Below are 18298 nucleotides of genomic sequence, written 5' to 3' on the forward strand. Positions count from 1 at the left end.
CTTGTTATTTTTTGGAAATTCTGAATTTTACTTGAGATTTGATCACATAAAAATTATGAAGACATAAAAACCTCTTTCTAATAACTTATAGGAATACCTCACAAAATTGCTATTTTTAAATCATTTGTTCATGCTATTACTTTGAATTCACTTTGAATACATTTTTCTCACATGCTTCTGGGGAAAACAGCAAACATATTGATTTATTGATTAACTAGACACCAGGTCTAACCCATATACATGCATTTTCTGCCATAAAAAAATCTTAATTTTGGAGTCTGACTTAGAAAACAAGTTTCGCTTTCCATTCAGTTTTAAATACTAAGGTTTTTTAGTGAAAATGCATGTTTTTGGGAGGTACTGAGCATACGTCTAGATAAGTGAGACTTGGATTATGCCGCACATGTTGTGTGAGTTTGTTAACAAATGTTTTGATCTAGTTTTACAGCTGTAAAACTTGCCAACTCCCCAATCATTCAATAAATCAATATGTCTGCCTTTTCTGTGGAGGCATGTGAGAAAACCAAAGTTTTCCCTACAAATTTGAAGTAACACTGCATGACTTAGGATTTACAAATGGTCATTCTGGGGGGTGAAGTATTCCTTTAAAGGCAGACAGAATATATTGAAATAACTGAACAAATATCTGGGTGGAGGGCACATTTAGCTTTTTAATCTTTAGTCAACTATCTTTCATCTTTTAGGTGCAAACTACAACATTTTGCCCATTTGTTTTTCTGTCATACAGCTACCAGTTTCCATTTATGTGGCCTTTATGTAATTCCTTTACTGGTTGAAGACCTTACTTACGGGGCATGAGACATGTATTATCATTATGACAACATAAGGAGACATTGGGCCTCATCCCATAATACCTTTCTAATTTTATTCTCAAGTTTTTACTGAAGAAAGGTCCTATGAAAAGTAAGTCAGATTCATGATGTGGTCCTAAATGACATGATTTTTCACAACTATGTTGTTGTAATTCTAAGTTGACAGCATGTGCCAGGTTATCCTAATTAGCAGCGGTAAACTCCCTGCAAATCCATATTGAAAGGGCATGAGACTGTGGGGCATTGTACACACAGAGAAAAGGAAGCATAAGTAGAAGAAGAGAGAATTAAGTCAAGAATGCCCAAGCAAAAGTCTAAAGAGGGTGGAGCACCAGACTCCAAACATAAAAAACCTTTCTGTTTTGAAGAGGAGGAACCTCTGCAGTGAATGCCAAACAAGCTGCCATATTTTGGTACATCAGAAGGCAATATAAAACGGGGATATCTAATAACCAAATAAAACCAAAAAAGATGCGTTTGGTGCTAAATATACACCTCAATCAACCACCCGACCTGCAAATCGCAAACGTTATGCATTATTCCAGCACAGTTGTCAGAACTGAGGACAAAGATGAGAGCCACAGCTGTGCATGTGTTTACAGAGAAACCGAGAGATGGGGAGAGAAGGTGGACACTGTCATGCAGTGTTTCTATAAGTTATTAATAACTTTCACAGACTGCATCTTCGTCACGTTTTGTACTGCCCGCCCGAACCAGCAGTGATATTTTTTAGCATGATCAGTCTCAAACATGTCAGCATAAAATATGTGTAATAGTGGTCTTGAGAGGAGAACAAATCCCAAGTAGAAAACATCAGTAAATCTCCAAGTCTTTGAGAAAACTGTGTAAGTGGGTTTTAAGCAGACATTTCCTCTTAAGAATGGTTGTTGAATGAGGCCCATAATGCTTATTTCACTATGTGACAGGAGAGCAGGCTCTGAAATAACCCATCACAAGACAATACAAAATAAATGACAAGGTAGAAGAAGTGAGCAATCAAAAATAAATTGTGTTTTGTAAGCATGTTGCTCAGGACAAGAAACATTTCCTTTCTCCTATGTATTAAGTTTAAGGGAAACTTTGTCAATTTTCAACTTGTTCTGTGTCATTGCATTGTGAGCAGAGTGTGCAGATGAACAGTGTTTGGCATACCCCCGTGCATCCAGCACCTTGAGATCCTCGCCCATGCCCCAGTGACAGCCCACTATGTGACATGAAATGCAAAGTTTCCCTTCCCTCTCCACTTTCTCAACCTTCCTGCCCTTCATTTATCTTAAATTGTTACATTGAGTTTCCCATTTCAAACTCTACAGCTCACCTCTCATAAACCGTGATGAAAATCACGTCATGTCCAGATAGTATAAAACAAAGTAAAGAGTGAGCATCTGTTTTCCCTGGCAACTGCATTGCATCAGGGTTATCCAGTGTCTTCCAAACCCCATTAGCCAGTAAAGTCGTGTCAAGCAGGGCCAAAGTCGATAAGCGAGGGCCGGAACAATACTGCGCCAGCCAACTGCACTCAATTTTGCAACAGTGTAGTTACGGTTACTACAAAATAACAGCTCTACTGTATAGCCCTCAATAGGCTGCTAAGGCACAGAACTGTCTGGGAAATCCTGAAGTGCACTCCAGCTAGCGGGAGAGTGCAGAGATAAGGCTGGCAGAGGAAGAGAAAGGAAAATAAAGGGAGAGGTATAGGGTAAAGAGAGAGGGCATTTCAGGTAAGAACACTAATGGTCCGATGAGTTACAACTGCAGTACAGTCAAAATTTTTGCTGAAAGGGAGTCACCAGCTGGCCTAGTTAAAATAAAAATATGTCTCCTTGCTTTAAAATCACCTGTTAGAGATTTTTATACACTGTGCCACTAATTGCACATTGCTGAGCACACCAAACTCCACTCTGAAATCTCCTCTTTTTACTGACAAAGAAAATTTACTGGCAAGTCTAACCAACGGGTGGCACTGAGGTCCAGTAGTTGTGCTGACACCACCCACGTAAGGGTTAAACCAATCAGGAACACATGTGTAGCATATTCGCACCAGATGTTCCAATAAGGGGCTATGACCTCTTTGTGCCTCAGCAGTATGTCTCTTGTGACTCCAGGCACAGACCAGGCAGGTGGTCTGAATCCCAGGACTTTGTCCTTTGAGACAGGAGGATGGTGGTCATGCTGACAGCAGAAGAAAGCCCCTAAGACGCAGCTCTTTTAAAGATAACTTAGTTCTAAAAGTTTACTGCAGTGCTGCTCAGGCTATTTTCAGCTGAGAGAGATCATATTAGGTATCTGTGAAGAGAGCCTCAGAGGGATCAGTAGTGTCATCTTTGTTTTATTTCTTGCTAACCAATTAAGCCGGTTTCCTCACTTGCTGGACAAAGAGTAATGTTTTTTTTGTGTGTTTGTTTTTTATATCTTAACTTTTATGAAGCTAGAAAATTAACAACGTGTTATCTCAGTCCTCGATAGCGACTATACAGTTTACTGTGAATATGAAGGGGTAATCTCCTGGTCTTAAAAGTGACACCGGTTTTGAAGTGCCTTAAATCTGCATTCCCTCTAATAGCCAGCAGGGGGCAACTCCACTGGTTGCAAAAAAAAAAATCAATTGTTTAGAAGTCTATGAAAAGAAATCATTTTCACTTGATTTTTTTTTTAACCTTTGTAAACATTTAACTAATGGTTTTCTGGTCTTATGTGCTAGCTTCAAGTTTTCTTCAACAAAACATGACGTTCATTTTGGAAATGATGGTCTTATGGAGGGTGAAATAGACAGTAATGCAGGGCATGGTTTTGGGTGTGGCTACCTCGTGACTGGCAAGCTGTTACTACACCAATGTGCTCAGGTTCTCAGTTGGATCCACCCCTCTCTCCTTCAGTGCTCCACCCTCTTGTCTAAACATGGCTCCAACATGGCAGCAACCAAAATGCCAAACTCACTAACTGGCAACATCGACTTCTTCTATACAGTCTATGATATATACAGTGCCCTCCAAAAGTATTGGAACAGTGAGGCCAATTCCTTTATTTTTGTTGTAGACTGAAAATATTTGGGTTTGACATCAAAAGATGAATATGGGACAAGAGATCAACATTTCAGCTTTTATTTCCAGGTATTTACATCTGGATCTGATATACAACTTAGAAGATAGCACCTTTTGTTTGAACCCCCCCATTTTTCATGTGAGCAAAAGTATTGGAACATGTCACTGACAGGTGTGTTTTGATGCCCACGTGTCTCCCAATTACATTGATTATTCAAACAATAAATAGCACTGAATGTCTGAGCTCAGTTTCAGATTGGTTACAATAGATTTTGCCTGTGCAGACTGCATTTAGAGGTGGAACCAACATGAAAACCAGAGAGCTGTCTATGGGTGAAAATGAAGCAATTGTGAATCTGAGAGAAGATAGATAATCAATCAGAGCCATTGCACAAACATTGGCCGTAGCCAGTACAGCCATTTGGAATGTCCTGAAGAAGAAAGAAACCACTGGTGTACTAAGCAACAGACGTCGAACAGGTAGACCAAGGAAAACATCAGCAGTTGATGACAGAAACATTGTGAGAGCTGTAAAGAAAGACCCTAAAACAACTGTTAGTGACATCAGCAACAACCTCCAGAGGGCAGGAGTGAAGGTATCACAATCTACTGTTGGCAGAAGACTTCATGAACAAAAGTACAGAGGCTACACCAGGAGATGCAAACCACTCATTAGGAAGAAGAATAGGAAGGCCAGGCTGGAATTTGCCAAAAGGTACTGAGATGAGCCTCAAAAATTCTGGGAAAAAGTTTTATGGACTGATGAGACAAAGATTTTTCCAAAGTGACGGAAAGGCGAAAGTTTGGAGAAAGAAAGGATCTGCTCATGATCCCAAACATACAAGCTCATCTGTGAAACACGGTGGAGGTAATGTCATGGCTTGGGCTTGCATGGCTTCTTCTGGGACGGGCTCTTTCATCTTCATTGATGATGTAACACATGATGGCAGCAGCAAAATGAACTCAGAAGTCTACAGAAACATTTTGTCTGCTAATTTAAAGAAAGATGCAACCAAACTGATTGGGAGATCCTTCATCATGCAGCAAGATAACAACCCAAAACACACTGCCAAAACAACAAAGGAGTTCATCAGGGGCAAGAAGTGGAAGGTTTTAGACTGGCCAAGTCAGTCTCTGACTGACTGAAGGGAGTAACCCCCCAAAACAAACAACAACTGAAAGAGGCTGCAGTGAAAGCCTGGAAAAGCATCACAAAAGAAGAATGCAAAAGTTTGGTGATGTCAATGGGTCACAGGTTTGATGCAGTTATTGAAAGCAAAGGATTTGCAACTAAATATTAAGTCTCATTAACTTTAATTTATTTTAAGTTTATATGTTCCAATACTTTTGCTCACCTAAAAATTTTGTGTTCCATTACAAATAATGCTATCTTCTAAGTTGTGTATCAGATCCAGATGTAAATACCTGGAAATAAAAGCTGAAATGTTGATCTCTTGTCTCATATTCATCTTTTGATGTCAAACCCAAATATTTTCAGTCTACAACAAAAGTAAACGAATTGGACTCACTGTTCCAATACTTTTGGAGGGCACTGTACCTTTACCAGTTATTCTCATGTTTTTAGTTAATTAAAATCCTGTTGTCCTGTACCCTGTTTAGTCTGACTTTATAACTTTCAGGCAGCTACTGTACATTCCTTTCTCCTTGGCATTGATAATCCACGAAAACTCATTGTTTTTGATCTTGTTATTTCATGACAATGCAATTGACAACAGGGACTGTTTTTCTGTATTGTTGTGTTTTGCTTTGCTCCAACACAAAATTTAACATCAGAGTTGGCCGCCAAATGAGCCATGTTTGCTTGTTGCAGTGTTAACAGTTTCAAATGCATGTTCATGATCTGCTGTAACTTTACAATAACATTAAATAACAAACATCTGTGAAGCTGCACTGAGACGCAGTGGTGCCTCCAGCAACATCCAATGTGGGCATGCTAAAATGTTCACAGTGACAATGTTTATGCTGCATTCCATATACCCCTGATACTGGAGGTTGGAGCTGGGATAGACGTCACACCGAGTTGATCGTGTTAAGGTCACGTTGAAGTTGGAGCAGGGATTGACGTTACACCAAGTTGATTGCGTTCCAGTACAAGTCGGACAACCAAGAAAACCTAACAAAACCAGGCTAGCCATTGTTAGCAATACCAGTTGATAAAAATGCATTACACTGTATTTTGCACATAGACACACTGTAGCGACATGTCCACAGATGGTAGTTGGACAGTACTGTGTGTATAACTGTTTTAATGAGACACAAATAGGCAGAAGTGCTAATAAATGGTGTGTTACTATAGCTTTCACTGCTGTTGATGTGCGGGGCAGCCATGTTGGATTTTGAGGTCAGGGTTGCTGAGGTTCATCTGACTTTCTGGGCTGGAAATCTGACTTCAGGGGTGATTCAGTTGAAATTTCCTCCTGGAAACACAGAAATCCCACTTCCCAGTGCAAATGGATCACACCATTACATATTGACATTAATTATGTAGAATGTTCACTACTTTAGTTTAGCATGTTAGCATGCTAACATTTGATAATTAGCACTAAAGATCAAGCACAGCTATGCTATAATTGTGACGCAAAGAAGGCCCTATTTACCAGATTTATCATTATAGTTCAACCTATTAGTTATCACCAAAGTGATTAGGAATTATCCTCTGGGCTCCATGGATATCTGTACCAAATTACATAAAAATACATCCAATAGTTGTCAAATAGTTGTCATAATTCACAAAAAGCTAAAAATGTCAACATGCAATAGATAAAATCAGGGGATAAACAAAGTCAATAGAATTCATCCTCCGGGGAACATGAATGTCTGTACAAAATCTGCTAGGTTCATGCTGCGAGCATGGCGAAGATGTGATATGATATATGCTGTATGCTTTAAAAAATGATGACAGGAAAACAAGGTAAACATGATTTGTAAAGTAAACACAATTTGTACTTTTTACCATTTCATAGGCTACAACAGGCTAAACCCAGTTCTATTCAGGAGGTACTATCTGATGGGCTTTAACACTACAAAGACAAGCTGTAGTGCCTGAGAAAAACATGAATGAATGAACTCCTCACACGTTTTTAGTCTGAGGCCCATCCGCTCCAATATCCTTTTCTCCCATTGCCACACTTCAAAGACACCCCTGGGGAGAAGCTTCAAAACGTACAGCATTACAGGCTTTTTCAGGACTGCCACAGAGTCCCAAACCAGCCAAGAAACAGACAGAAAGTTTTTCTTCAGCTATTTGTTTTAAAGTTGGTTCTCTTCACGCGTATGAGATTCCTCATGTCATTTGTTCTCCCTTTACCTGGCCTCACTTTTATCTTCCACCCCACTATTGCACTTCCCGTTTGCTTTTTGTCTGCTCGTGTTATCCCTCTTCACTTTCTTCTCCCACTCTTGCTTCATCCTGTCTTTACCTTTGCAGTGGGCTCAAACAGAGGAGCTTAAATCATATCAGGGATGGGAGCTTTGCCACGCACCATCCATTATACTGAAGTAGTGCTGCAGTGTTGTCTCTTCTCTCATGTTTTTTTCATATTTCAGCTTTTGTCTCCATTAATCCCCTTCTTTCTTCACCCCTCTTTCTGACATTAACTCAATTTTCTGCACCATACTCATTATCTCCCCATTACATCTGCTCTCTCCCCTGCCGTTACACCATCACACCTGTCTCCTTGATCCACCAACTCTCCAATTTCAACTTCTTTTCTTTGCTCTGTCAACTTTTGCTGTCTTGGGTATCTTTGCACCTCTTGCCTCTCTCAACTAAGGCCCAGTTGGTGTTCTTCTCCATCTTACTTTCTGTCTGCTTTGTGGCAGCAGCCAACACACTGACTGAAGTGGACAACATCAAAAGGTGTATTCTAACATCTCTCTCACCCTGTTGGTCCTTTCTTCTTCCCTGCCTTTTTTACTTTTCCAGGAATGGGTGACAGCCACTGACCTGCTCATCTCCTTGGACAGGCTCAACACCTTTGGAGATGAATTCTTTAAGGATGCCAAAGTGTTGCGCTCGTACTTCTATGCCATCTCTGATTTCTCTGTGGGTGGCAGGTAAGAGACACCAGAAAACTTGCCATCTAGGATAATGTCACACTGCATAGCCAACACTATTTCTGAAGTGTTTCAGTTATTCACTTTAGGGTTTAACCTTGAGCTCTGTCCCATGAAACTGAGCCAAAATTCCAGGAGAGACTCAAAAGCGTTGTGATGTCCAAATGTATTTCCTTTGTGCCATTGTGTTTTTTGCTCAAATAATTTTGAATTTCCAGCTTCTAGCTATCTCAAACATAAAGGAACACAAACCCTGTCTATTACAAAATGCATTTATATAATAATTGGCTTTGCCAAATATATTTTGGAGGAAACACAACTGCTGCCTGAGGAGGTAGGGGTGGGCGGTTGGGAGTACAAAGCAACATATTTTGACGCCAGAGCATAGGGTTTATGTCCCACATCTCACATAATAGAAATAGGCTTGTAAAAAAAAAAAGGTCAAGGTTTGGGGAATATTATTGTTGTGGTTAAATACTGAAAAATTCATCACATCCCATCTGGTGCTTCAAGTTGGCTTTGACCTTTTTCAGAATTGAAAAATACCAGAATCTTTTCAGACAGATTAAGAATGAACATCTAACATTTGCAGTGAACACTTTGCAGACATGCTTCAAGTAAAATTTCTCTTTTGTGTTTATAAATAACACAAGGTGTCATCATGTTCTTATTAAGTCTTAAATGTCTTAAATTCAATTTTACAAACATTAAGCCTTAAAAGTCATTGATTGGTCTTGAATTTGAATTTGTGAGGTCTTAAAGGAACAATCTGCAGGATTTAGAGGATTGCAGCTTGCAAGCAGCTGAAACTTCTCTCATGTGCCAAGCTTGAATTCCTGGTTAGAATTCCCTCAGTGTTCATTATCAGGAGGTATTTACTGGGAGCCAAATTATCCGCAGAGGTCTTTTCCATTATTAACAATTCTGATGTTAGAAATCTTATGTCTTATTACTCTATACTTGCACTTACCTGTTGGTAAAATGTAGAATAACCTCACTCACTCTGATAACCATATTCCTACATAAAACCTACCTCTGCACAGGACTATACATATACACTGAACAAAAATATAAACGCAACACTTCTGTTTTTGCTCCCATTTTTCATGAGCTGAACTCAAAGATCTAAAACATTTTCTATACACACAAAAGACCATTTCTCACAAATATTGTTCACAAATCTGTCTAAAATCTGTGTTAGTGAGCACTTCTCCTTTGCCGAGATAATCCATCCCACCTCACAGGTGTGGCATATCAAGATGCTGATTAGACAGCATGATTATTGCACAGGTGTGCCTTAGGCTGGCCACAATAAAAGGCCACTCTGAAATGTGTAGTTTTGCTTTATTGGGGGGGGTCTAGGGGGGTCAGAAAACCAGTCAGTATCTGGTGTGACCACCATTTGCCTCACGCAGTGCAACACATCTCCTTCGCATCGAGTTGATCAGGTTGTTGATTGTGGCCTGTGGAATGTTGGTCCACTCCTCTTCAATGGCTGTGCGAAGCTGCTGGATATTGGCAGGAACTGGAATACGCTGTCGTATACACCGATCCAGAGCATCCCAAACATGCTCAATGGGTGACATGTCCGGTGAGTATGCCGGCCATGCAAGAATTGGGATGTTTTCAGCTTCCAGGAATTGTGTACAGATCCTTGCAAAATGGGGCCGTGCATTATCATGCTGCAACATGAGGTGATGGTCGTGGATGAATGGCACAACAATGGGCCTCAGGATCTTGTCACGGTATCTCTGTGCATTCAAAATGCCATCAATAAAATGCACCTGTGTTCGTTGTCCATAACATACGCCTGCCCATACTATAACCCCACCGCCACCATGGGCCACTCGATCCACAACGTTGACATCAGCAAACTGCTCACCCACACGACGCCACACACGCTGTCTGCCATCTGCCCTGAACAGTGAAAACCGGGATTCATCCATGAAGAGAACACCTCTCCAGCGTGCCAGACGCCATCGAATGTGAGCATTTGCCAACTCACATCGGTTACGACAACGAACTGCAGTCAGGTCGAGACCCCGATGAGGACGACGAGCATGCAGATGAGCTTTCCTGAGACGGTTTCTGACAGTTTGTGCAGAAATTCTTTGGTTATGCAGACCGATTGTTGCAGCAGCTGTCTGGGTGGCTGATCTCAGACGATCTTGGAGGTGAACATCCTGGATGTGGAGGTCCTGGGCTGGTGTGGTTACGTGTGGTCTGCGGTTGTGAGGCCGGTTGGATGTACTGCCAAATTGTCTGAAACGCCTTTGGAGATGGCTTATGGTAGAGAAATGAACATTCAATTCACGGGCAACAGCTCTGGTGGGCATTCCTGCAGTCAGCATGCCAATTGCACGCTCCCTCAAAACTTGCGACATCTGTGGCATTGTGCTGTGTGATAAAACTGAAAATTTTAGAGTGGCCTTTTATTGTGGCCAGCCGAAGGCACACCTGTGCAATAATCATGCTGTCTAATCAGCATCTTGATATGCCACACCTGTGAGGTGGGATGGATTATCTCGGCAAAGGAGAAGTGCTCACTAACACAGATTTTAGACAGATTTGTGAACAATATTTGTGAGAAATGGTCTTTTGTGTGTATAGAAAATGTTTTAGATCTTTGAGTTCAGCTCATGAAAAATGGGAGCAAAAACAGAAGTGTTGCGTTTATATTTTTGTTCAGTGTGTGTGTGTATATACATACATACAGTACAGGCCAAAAGTTTGGACACACCTTCTCATTCAATGCGTTTTCTTTATTTTCATGACTATTTACATTGTAGATTCTCACTGAAGGCATCAAAACTATGAATGAACACATGTGGAGTTATGTACTTAACAAAAAAGGTGAAATAACTGAAAACATGTTTTATATTCTAGTTTCTTCAAAATAGCCACCCTTTGCTCTGATTGCTGCTTTGCACACTCTTGGCATTCTCTCGATGAGCTTCAAGAGGTAGTCACCTGAAATGGTTTTCCAACAGTCTTGAAGGAGTTCCCAGAGGTGTTTAGCACTTGTTGGCCCCTTTGCCTTCACTCTGCGGTCTAGCTCACCCCAAACCATCTCGATTGAGTTCAGGTCCGGTGACTGTGGAGGCCAGGTCATCTGCCGCAGCACTCCATCACTCTCCTTCTTGGTCAAATAGCCCTTACACAGCCTGGAGGTGTGTTTGGGGTCATTGTCTTGTTGAAAAATAAATGATCGTCCAACTAAACGCAAACCGGATGGGATGGCATGTCGCTGCAGGATGCTGTGGTAGCCATGCTGGTTCAGTGTGCCTTCAATTTTGAATAAATCCCCAACAGTGTCACCAGCAAAACACCCCACACCATCACACCTCCTCCTCCATGCTTCACAGTGGGAACCAGGCATGTGGAATCCATCCGCTCACCTTTTCAAGGCCTCACAAAGACACGGCGGTTGGAACCAAAGATCTCAAATTTGGACTCATCAGACCAAAGCACAGATTTCCATTGGTCTAAAGTCCATTCCTTGTGTTTCTTGGCCCAAACAAATCTCTTCTGCTTGTTGCCTCTCCTTAGCAGTGGTTTCCTAGCAGCTATTTGACCATGAAGGCCTGATTCACGCAGTCTCCTCTTAACAGTTGTTCTAGAGATGGGTCTGCTGCTAGAACTCTGTGTGGCATTCATCTGGTCTCTGATCTGAGCTGCTGTTAACTTGCGATTTCTGAGGCTGGTGACTCGGATGAACTTATCCTCAGAAGCAGAGGTGACTCTTGGTCTTCCTTTCCTGGGTCGGTCCTCATGTGTGCCAGTTTCGTTGTAGCGCTTGATGGTTTTTGCGACTCCACTTGGGAACACATTTAAAGTTTTTGCAATTTTCCGGACTGACTGACCTTCATTTCTTAAAGTAATGATGGCCACTCGTTTTTCTTTAGTTAGCTGATTGGTTCTTGCCATAATATGAATTTTAACAGTTGTCCAATAGGGCTGTCGGCTGTGTATTAACCTGACTTCTGCACAACACAACTGATGGTCCCAACCCCATTGATAAAGCAAGAAATTCCACTAATTAACCCTGATAAGGCACACCTGTGAAGTGGAAACCATTTCAGGTGACTACCTCTTGAAGCTCATCGAGAGAATGCCAAGAGTGTGCAAAGCAGTAATCAGAGCAAAGGGTGGCTATTTTGAAGAAACTAGAATATAAAACATGTTTTCAGTTATTTCACCTTTTTTTGCTAAGTACATAACTCCACATGTGTTCATTCATAGTTTCGATGCCTTCAGTGAGAATCTACAATGTAAATAGTCATGAAAATAAAGAAAATGCTTTGAATGAGAAGGTGTGTCCAAACTTTTGGCCTGTACTGTATATGTGTGTGTGTGTGTATATATATATATTAGGGCTGTCAAAAAAAAATCAAACTTCGAAATATATTCGAATATATATATTTTTTTATAAGTTCGAACCTAAATTTGATAATTCGAATATCATTAATAATTAATGCAGGTTTAGAGGGCGATTTATTTCTGATTGTAACACAGGCTACTGTGGGCAGTAGCCACGCCAAAACAACTAAAGCCTATCAGAAAAGTTCACTATCCACACAAGTGCCGCCGTCTTGTCTTCAGAGGAGAGAAACACACACCTACCCGCTCGCTGCAGCATCTCACTCACGAGACGCGTTCACAGACACTCAGGAAAACCAGAACTTTAACTATTTCACTAACACTCGGAAATATCAGTACTTCAACTTAACAGTACAGGATCTGGGCTAAATCTCTCTTATTTATAACACACATAACAGTAATGTGTCCCAGTTCATTACAATACTATTAATAATGTTGTATATCATGGCAAATCCCGTTCGGGTGGAGATGGCTCGCGCACAAGCCGCGCCAGAGAAGGGTGGAGAGACGGAGGGAGAGGCGCCGACGGAGGAGCCCGCTGCGCCAACACCATCCACTGTGCTGTCCGCGATGTGTGCCATGTTCGGGGAGGCATAGAGGGAGAGTGTTGCACCTGCTGTCTCCCTGCCTACCCTTTTTGAAGAAGAGATGAAACGTTACCAGAATGAGACACCACTACGCACCGACCAGGATCCACTCTTGTGCAGGAAACCTACAGGTGCACTGAAGTATCCAAATATTGCTCAGATAGCGAAGCAGAAGTTGGTCATACCTGGCACTTCAGTGAGGTCAGAACAGATGTTTTCATCCAAGTGTCACGTTCATATTGCGCCAGCAATAAGCATCTTATTTTTTGTATTTTCTTGTAAAATAAATAAAAAATAATAATAAAAAAAATTAATAATAATAAATTTGAATATTGTTCGAACTCTACTAAATTAATTCGAAAATATTCAAACTCAATTTCTTGGTGCTTTTTACAGCCCTTATATACATCAAGCCCGAAATTATTCATACCCCTAGATAATAAGACATTGTACAAGAGGCATCATTGTGGAAAAAAATATTTCTCAGCTTTTATTTACATTTACATTTGAACAAAAATATATATATATATATATATATGTGTGTGTGTGTGTGTGTGTGTGTGTGTGTGTGTGTGTATATATATATATATATATATATATACACACACACATACATACATATATACTCACACACATAAATATATATATATATATATGTGTGTGTGTGTGTGTGTGTGTGTGTGTGTGTGTATATATATATATATATATATACACACACACATACATACATATATACTCACACACATAAATATATATATATATATATGTGTGTGTGTGTGTGTGTGTTTATAGATATATACACTACTGAGCTTTGTACTTCCTTGCGATGCTTGATCAAGAAAAATTTTACTTGTTCAAAAATCAGTCTTAAATTTGGTAAAAACGGACTTCAGAAGCATATAATTTAATTGTCTCATACCTATAGTCACCCAAGGCAGTGTTACCTACCGTGATAGTATAATTCAACACACATGTAGTTTATGAATGTCATTTTCAGGGGAAAGGCGTTTTGTAACACACGGATGCTATAAGTTTCTAAAGCAAGACAAGCAATCAACACCTCACCCTGCAACAAAAAAATGCCTTGCCATCTGTCAGGTTGCCATCAGCTGAAAATGAACCAGGATAACTCTCCATCCTCCTTCTACTTCTTTTGGTTTATTACCCAAAGTAATGAAAGAGGACGTGGTGCCAAGGACCATGTTGCACCTTGGCGCTTTGGATAGAAGTGGACGATTAAGTAGTTGAGATGAAGCCTTCATGCGGAATATAAATTTGATCTGACACATGTCATAAACACTTAGGATCACTGCAGCGACAGGACAAATTACCCACCAATGCCACAACACCTGGGGGAGAGAGCCACATGACAACATGTTAGCCTTGCACTTTCTGTATGAGTTTACCTCGCCAAGTCGGCCGGTGCTACTCACAGCTGCTGTAAAAGATTCCTCTTGATTTATATAGCATATCACTGCAACCGTAACCCAAGGTGGACTGCTACGAAAATAAAAGTGCTACAAGGGTGGTGGCAACAATCCACATGTATATTAAAAAATGCTGTTTATGCATTTTTTTCATTCTGCTATAACATTTTATTACTTTTTGAAACACACATATGCTGCCTGTACAGTTCAGGTCAGCTCCCTCATAACATATTCAGTTAGAATTATCGCCGAGCGGCTCATGTCTACTCTAGCAGAAAGATCTGATATGTGGATTGGAAGCACTTTGGAGCTACTAGGTTGTTGTCGTCTCAGCGACAACAGAAATAACTGGGTCTGAGCCTCAGGCAAGCATACGTCTGGATCCGGGACAGCTGGCTAAATTTGACAGAGCCTGCCACTCAGCGACAAGTCCCCGTCCCCTATCACAGCCACTTGACAAAACCCGACGACACTGCCAGGAAATATTACACACAGGAGGGCGTAGCTGCCACTGTGCTTCAGAGGAAATGATAGGCTTTCCAAATGCAGGGGGAGAGGAAATTAGCAGATATTAGCTGTCTTGTTTTGAAAATGGACTTAATGAATCCTGTTTATCTCATGATTATTTACTTATCTATTTTTTATACACTTACTTGAAGATGGTGTGCACACAAAAAGATGGTAAATATAGGCATGTACATTTAACACAAAGGCACAAACTAATACTTGCAGAGATACATGCTTGTTGCTGTTTCATACACTCTCAGATAGTGTGAGTGTATTAGCATTGAGTGCACACTTAAACAGTGCAGTTGCTGAAAGGGAATGAAAACCCCACCTCATCTCAAACCATGTTTATGCCCATGAAAGATAATAAGAAGTGACAACTCTTCACAGTGGAAATACCCTCTCACTTTGCCCTCCCCTCTACCTTTTAGTCCATTCACTGTGTGCATAAGTATTTTGAGTCAGTGAGGAGAAGCAGAGAAAGCAAGAGAGGGAATGTGTACAGGAAAAGTTGTACTTGTGTCTTTTACATAACAATCTGTCTGTGCTACCCTCAGATGTAAGTGTAACGGTCACGCCAGCGAGTGCATAGAGGGGGAACATCAGGGCTTGGTCTGTTCCTGCCAACATCACACGGTGGGAGATGACTGCCAGAGATGTCACCCCTTTTACCAGGACAGACCCTGGGCCCGGGCCACTGGGGACTCCGCCAATGAGTGTCTGAGTGAGTAGCTGTCTTCCCTTTCTCTGTCACAAACCCACCAGGTGCAGCCTCCTGAAGAATCCGCAGGGAGGTGTTGAATTCAAGTGACAAGTCCAGGCTGTCAAAGGTCCCATACAATCCGTCAGTGCGCCACCTTACATCAACCTCAGACATATCTTAAGGCGTTGATTTCCCTTTCGTGCAGCTTTTGGATTTGTTTTGTGAGGGGTAAGATGTTGACAATCAGTATGGCAAACAAGCAGGGTCTGAAATGAACTTTTTTCACTACTTGCCACTCTGGCAGGCACCTAAGTATCTGCGATTCAAACACCACTTTCGAAATGTATGTGCTAATTGACAGAATAACATTTTGATCATTTAAACATTTCATGTAAAGACTGCTGGCAAAAAAAAGGTAATATGCAAAAAAAAAAAAAAAAATTACATGCATGGTATATTCCATTGTTTGAATTACACCAAGGCTTTCGGGAGAACCTTGTTTTTCGGGCGTGGGAGGGTATTGTATAAATGCTTATGCAGACATGAATGCAAAAATACTATCAATACCTTTGATTCATATAGAGAATATTTAGCCTGGAACAACAAAGAAACAAAAAATGGAGATTTTTCCATTTATCAGGCAATACACGAACATAAGCTATCATTCTCAAGGTACAGATTTGTACAGAAATAGTAAGAAAACTGGAATAGAACCAGACAGATCGCAAAAAAACAGAAACAAACAAAAACCCAGCAAGTATTGAAGCACATACAGGACAGGCCACCTGTAGATGTATGAGTTCAGGTAGACTTTCACATAGTTTATCAATGGGCAGAGGTGTGGACTCAAGTCACATGACTTTGACTTGAGTCAGACCCACGTCATAAATGATGATGACTTTAGACTCAACTTGATAAAATCAAAAAAGGACTTGTAACTGGACTTGGACTTCAACACCAACGATTCATGACTTCACTTGGACTTAAGCCTTTCGACTTGAAAATGCTTGATACTTTCCACCAAGCCCAAAGAATAAAAAGAATGTTGCTTTAAAAGTCTTCCATGATTCAGTTCATTTTCTTTTATTCCTGAATCAATGAATGCTATTCATTCCCAGCAAGTAGACACTTAATTCCCCAGATTCACTTTGTTTGAACCAATGCAACAGCAATCAAGTTGCAAGAGAGAACCATAGAGAACTAACATGAAGTTACAGTGCACCAGCTGGAAAAAATGATACCTAAGATCATTATGTTAGCACACAAAAACTAGGCCATGGTCAAAAAAAAAAAAACGATTTGCAGTATACAAAACATGCAGGTCGGGGCTTTAATGCAAAAACTTGAGACTTACTTGTGACTTACAAAACAATGACTTGGTCCCACCTCTATCAGTGGGTTCCAGGTTTTCTGAAATGTCTTAACAGAGCTCTTGAGGATGCATCTGATTTTTTTCCAGCTTGATGTTCTGCATCACATCTTTGATCCACTTGCTGTGTGATGAAGCTGTTACAACCTTCCATTTAAACGGAATTGAACGGCTGGCTAATAGAGAGGAAAAGGCAGAGACATTTTGTAAGTGAGCAGGGAGACTGGAATCACCTGGAGCTGGAAATATACCAAAGGTAGCAGTCGTAGGAGACAGCATAATATTACAGTCTGTTACAGTTGAAGTTAACTTGGGTCTAGAGGAGCTGCAGTGTTTATTCATGGAGAAACAAAAACCTGAACTATAAATTTACTTACATGAGTTAACTTTACTGCTAATTTCCTCTCTGCCCAGATCACCAACACCTGTCTGCTCTGAGTGCATCCACCATCTCTCGTTCTCTCTGGCTCAACCACACACTCACTACACACTGTGCTTTTCCTTTAGAGAAGATTAACATGTAGGTCACAGGGGAATTCGATACAGTATTGAGTGGGCATGTATGTATGTATGTATGTGTGCGTGTCCACTACTGTTCATTGATTGTCACTGACTAGAATTCCGTGAACGTCTACAACCAGTAGGCTTGCTTTTATATAGCAGTTGAAAGCATCTTTCAAATGGGTATCTCTACCTAACCAGCTGCCCTACTAAACACATCTTTATGTTCTGTGCATCTGTCAAAGTGGTGGATGGCCTGACACTTTAAATGGCCAATGCCAACGACCAGCATGTGGCAGGTGCTAATTTCAAACCCTGCAATCAAGTATTCACAGAAGTCAATATTTATTAATTGTCACTATGCTGTACATTGAATGGTATGTTATTATGTGAACCCAGCTTCATACAGCATTTAACTGTTCCCCTGCCACCACATCTCACTTTTAGAGCAAAAACACACAGTAATTGAATACATTTTTGATTGACTTTGATTAATCTATTTTAAACATGCCTGCATTGTTAAGTCTTTCAGTATTGGATCCTTGGAAGATGTGTGCATATTCAGATCAGCTTCTTCAGCTGCAGCTACACATGCATTGTGCATGTGCCCATATGTTTGCAGGCGTCCCTGCGTCAGAGCTTCTGTGCATATGAATTAGCATGAGTATTATCAGGTTTGGCTCATCATACTGTACACTTTTTGTGAATGCTGTTGAGGATGAAATGTAATTGGCTGAGGGATAAAAGGATAGAGGAGAGTGGCTCGCAAATTGTATTTGTTTTTCGCTGAATTCTATTAAGCAGCAAGCTTGTTTTAATTACTCTTACTCTTGGTTCCAAGCAGATGGCGTCTTGAATAGAGTACTGCACCCA

At 40.7% G+C, this 18298-nt stretch overlaps 1 protein-coding gene across 1 annotated transcript in view; it reads left to right on the plus strand.

Annotated features, from left to right (window-relative positions):
• Positions 1 to 18298, plus strand: part of lamc3 (laminin, gamma 3) — a 154412-nt gene that overhangs the window by 32286 nt on the left and 103828 nt on the right. The window contains exons 3-4 of the mRNA XM_049604419.1: positions 7821 to 7951; positions 15410 to 15576. Coding sequence (XP_049460376.1) covers positions 7821 to 7951; positions 15410 to 15576 — 298 coding nt within the window. The remainder of the gene's footprint in view (positions 1 to 7820; positions 7952 to 15409; positions 15577 to 18298) is intronic.

This window comes from Epinephelus fuscoguttatus, linkage group LG18 (assembly GCF_011397635.1).
Source record: "Epinephelus fuscoguttatus linkage group LG18, E.fuscoguttatus.final_Chr_v1".
NCBI lineage: Eukaryota > Metazoa > Chordata > Actinopteri > Perciformes > Serranidae > Epinephelus > Epinephelus fuscoguttatus.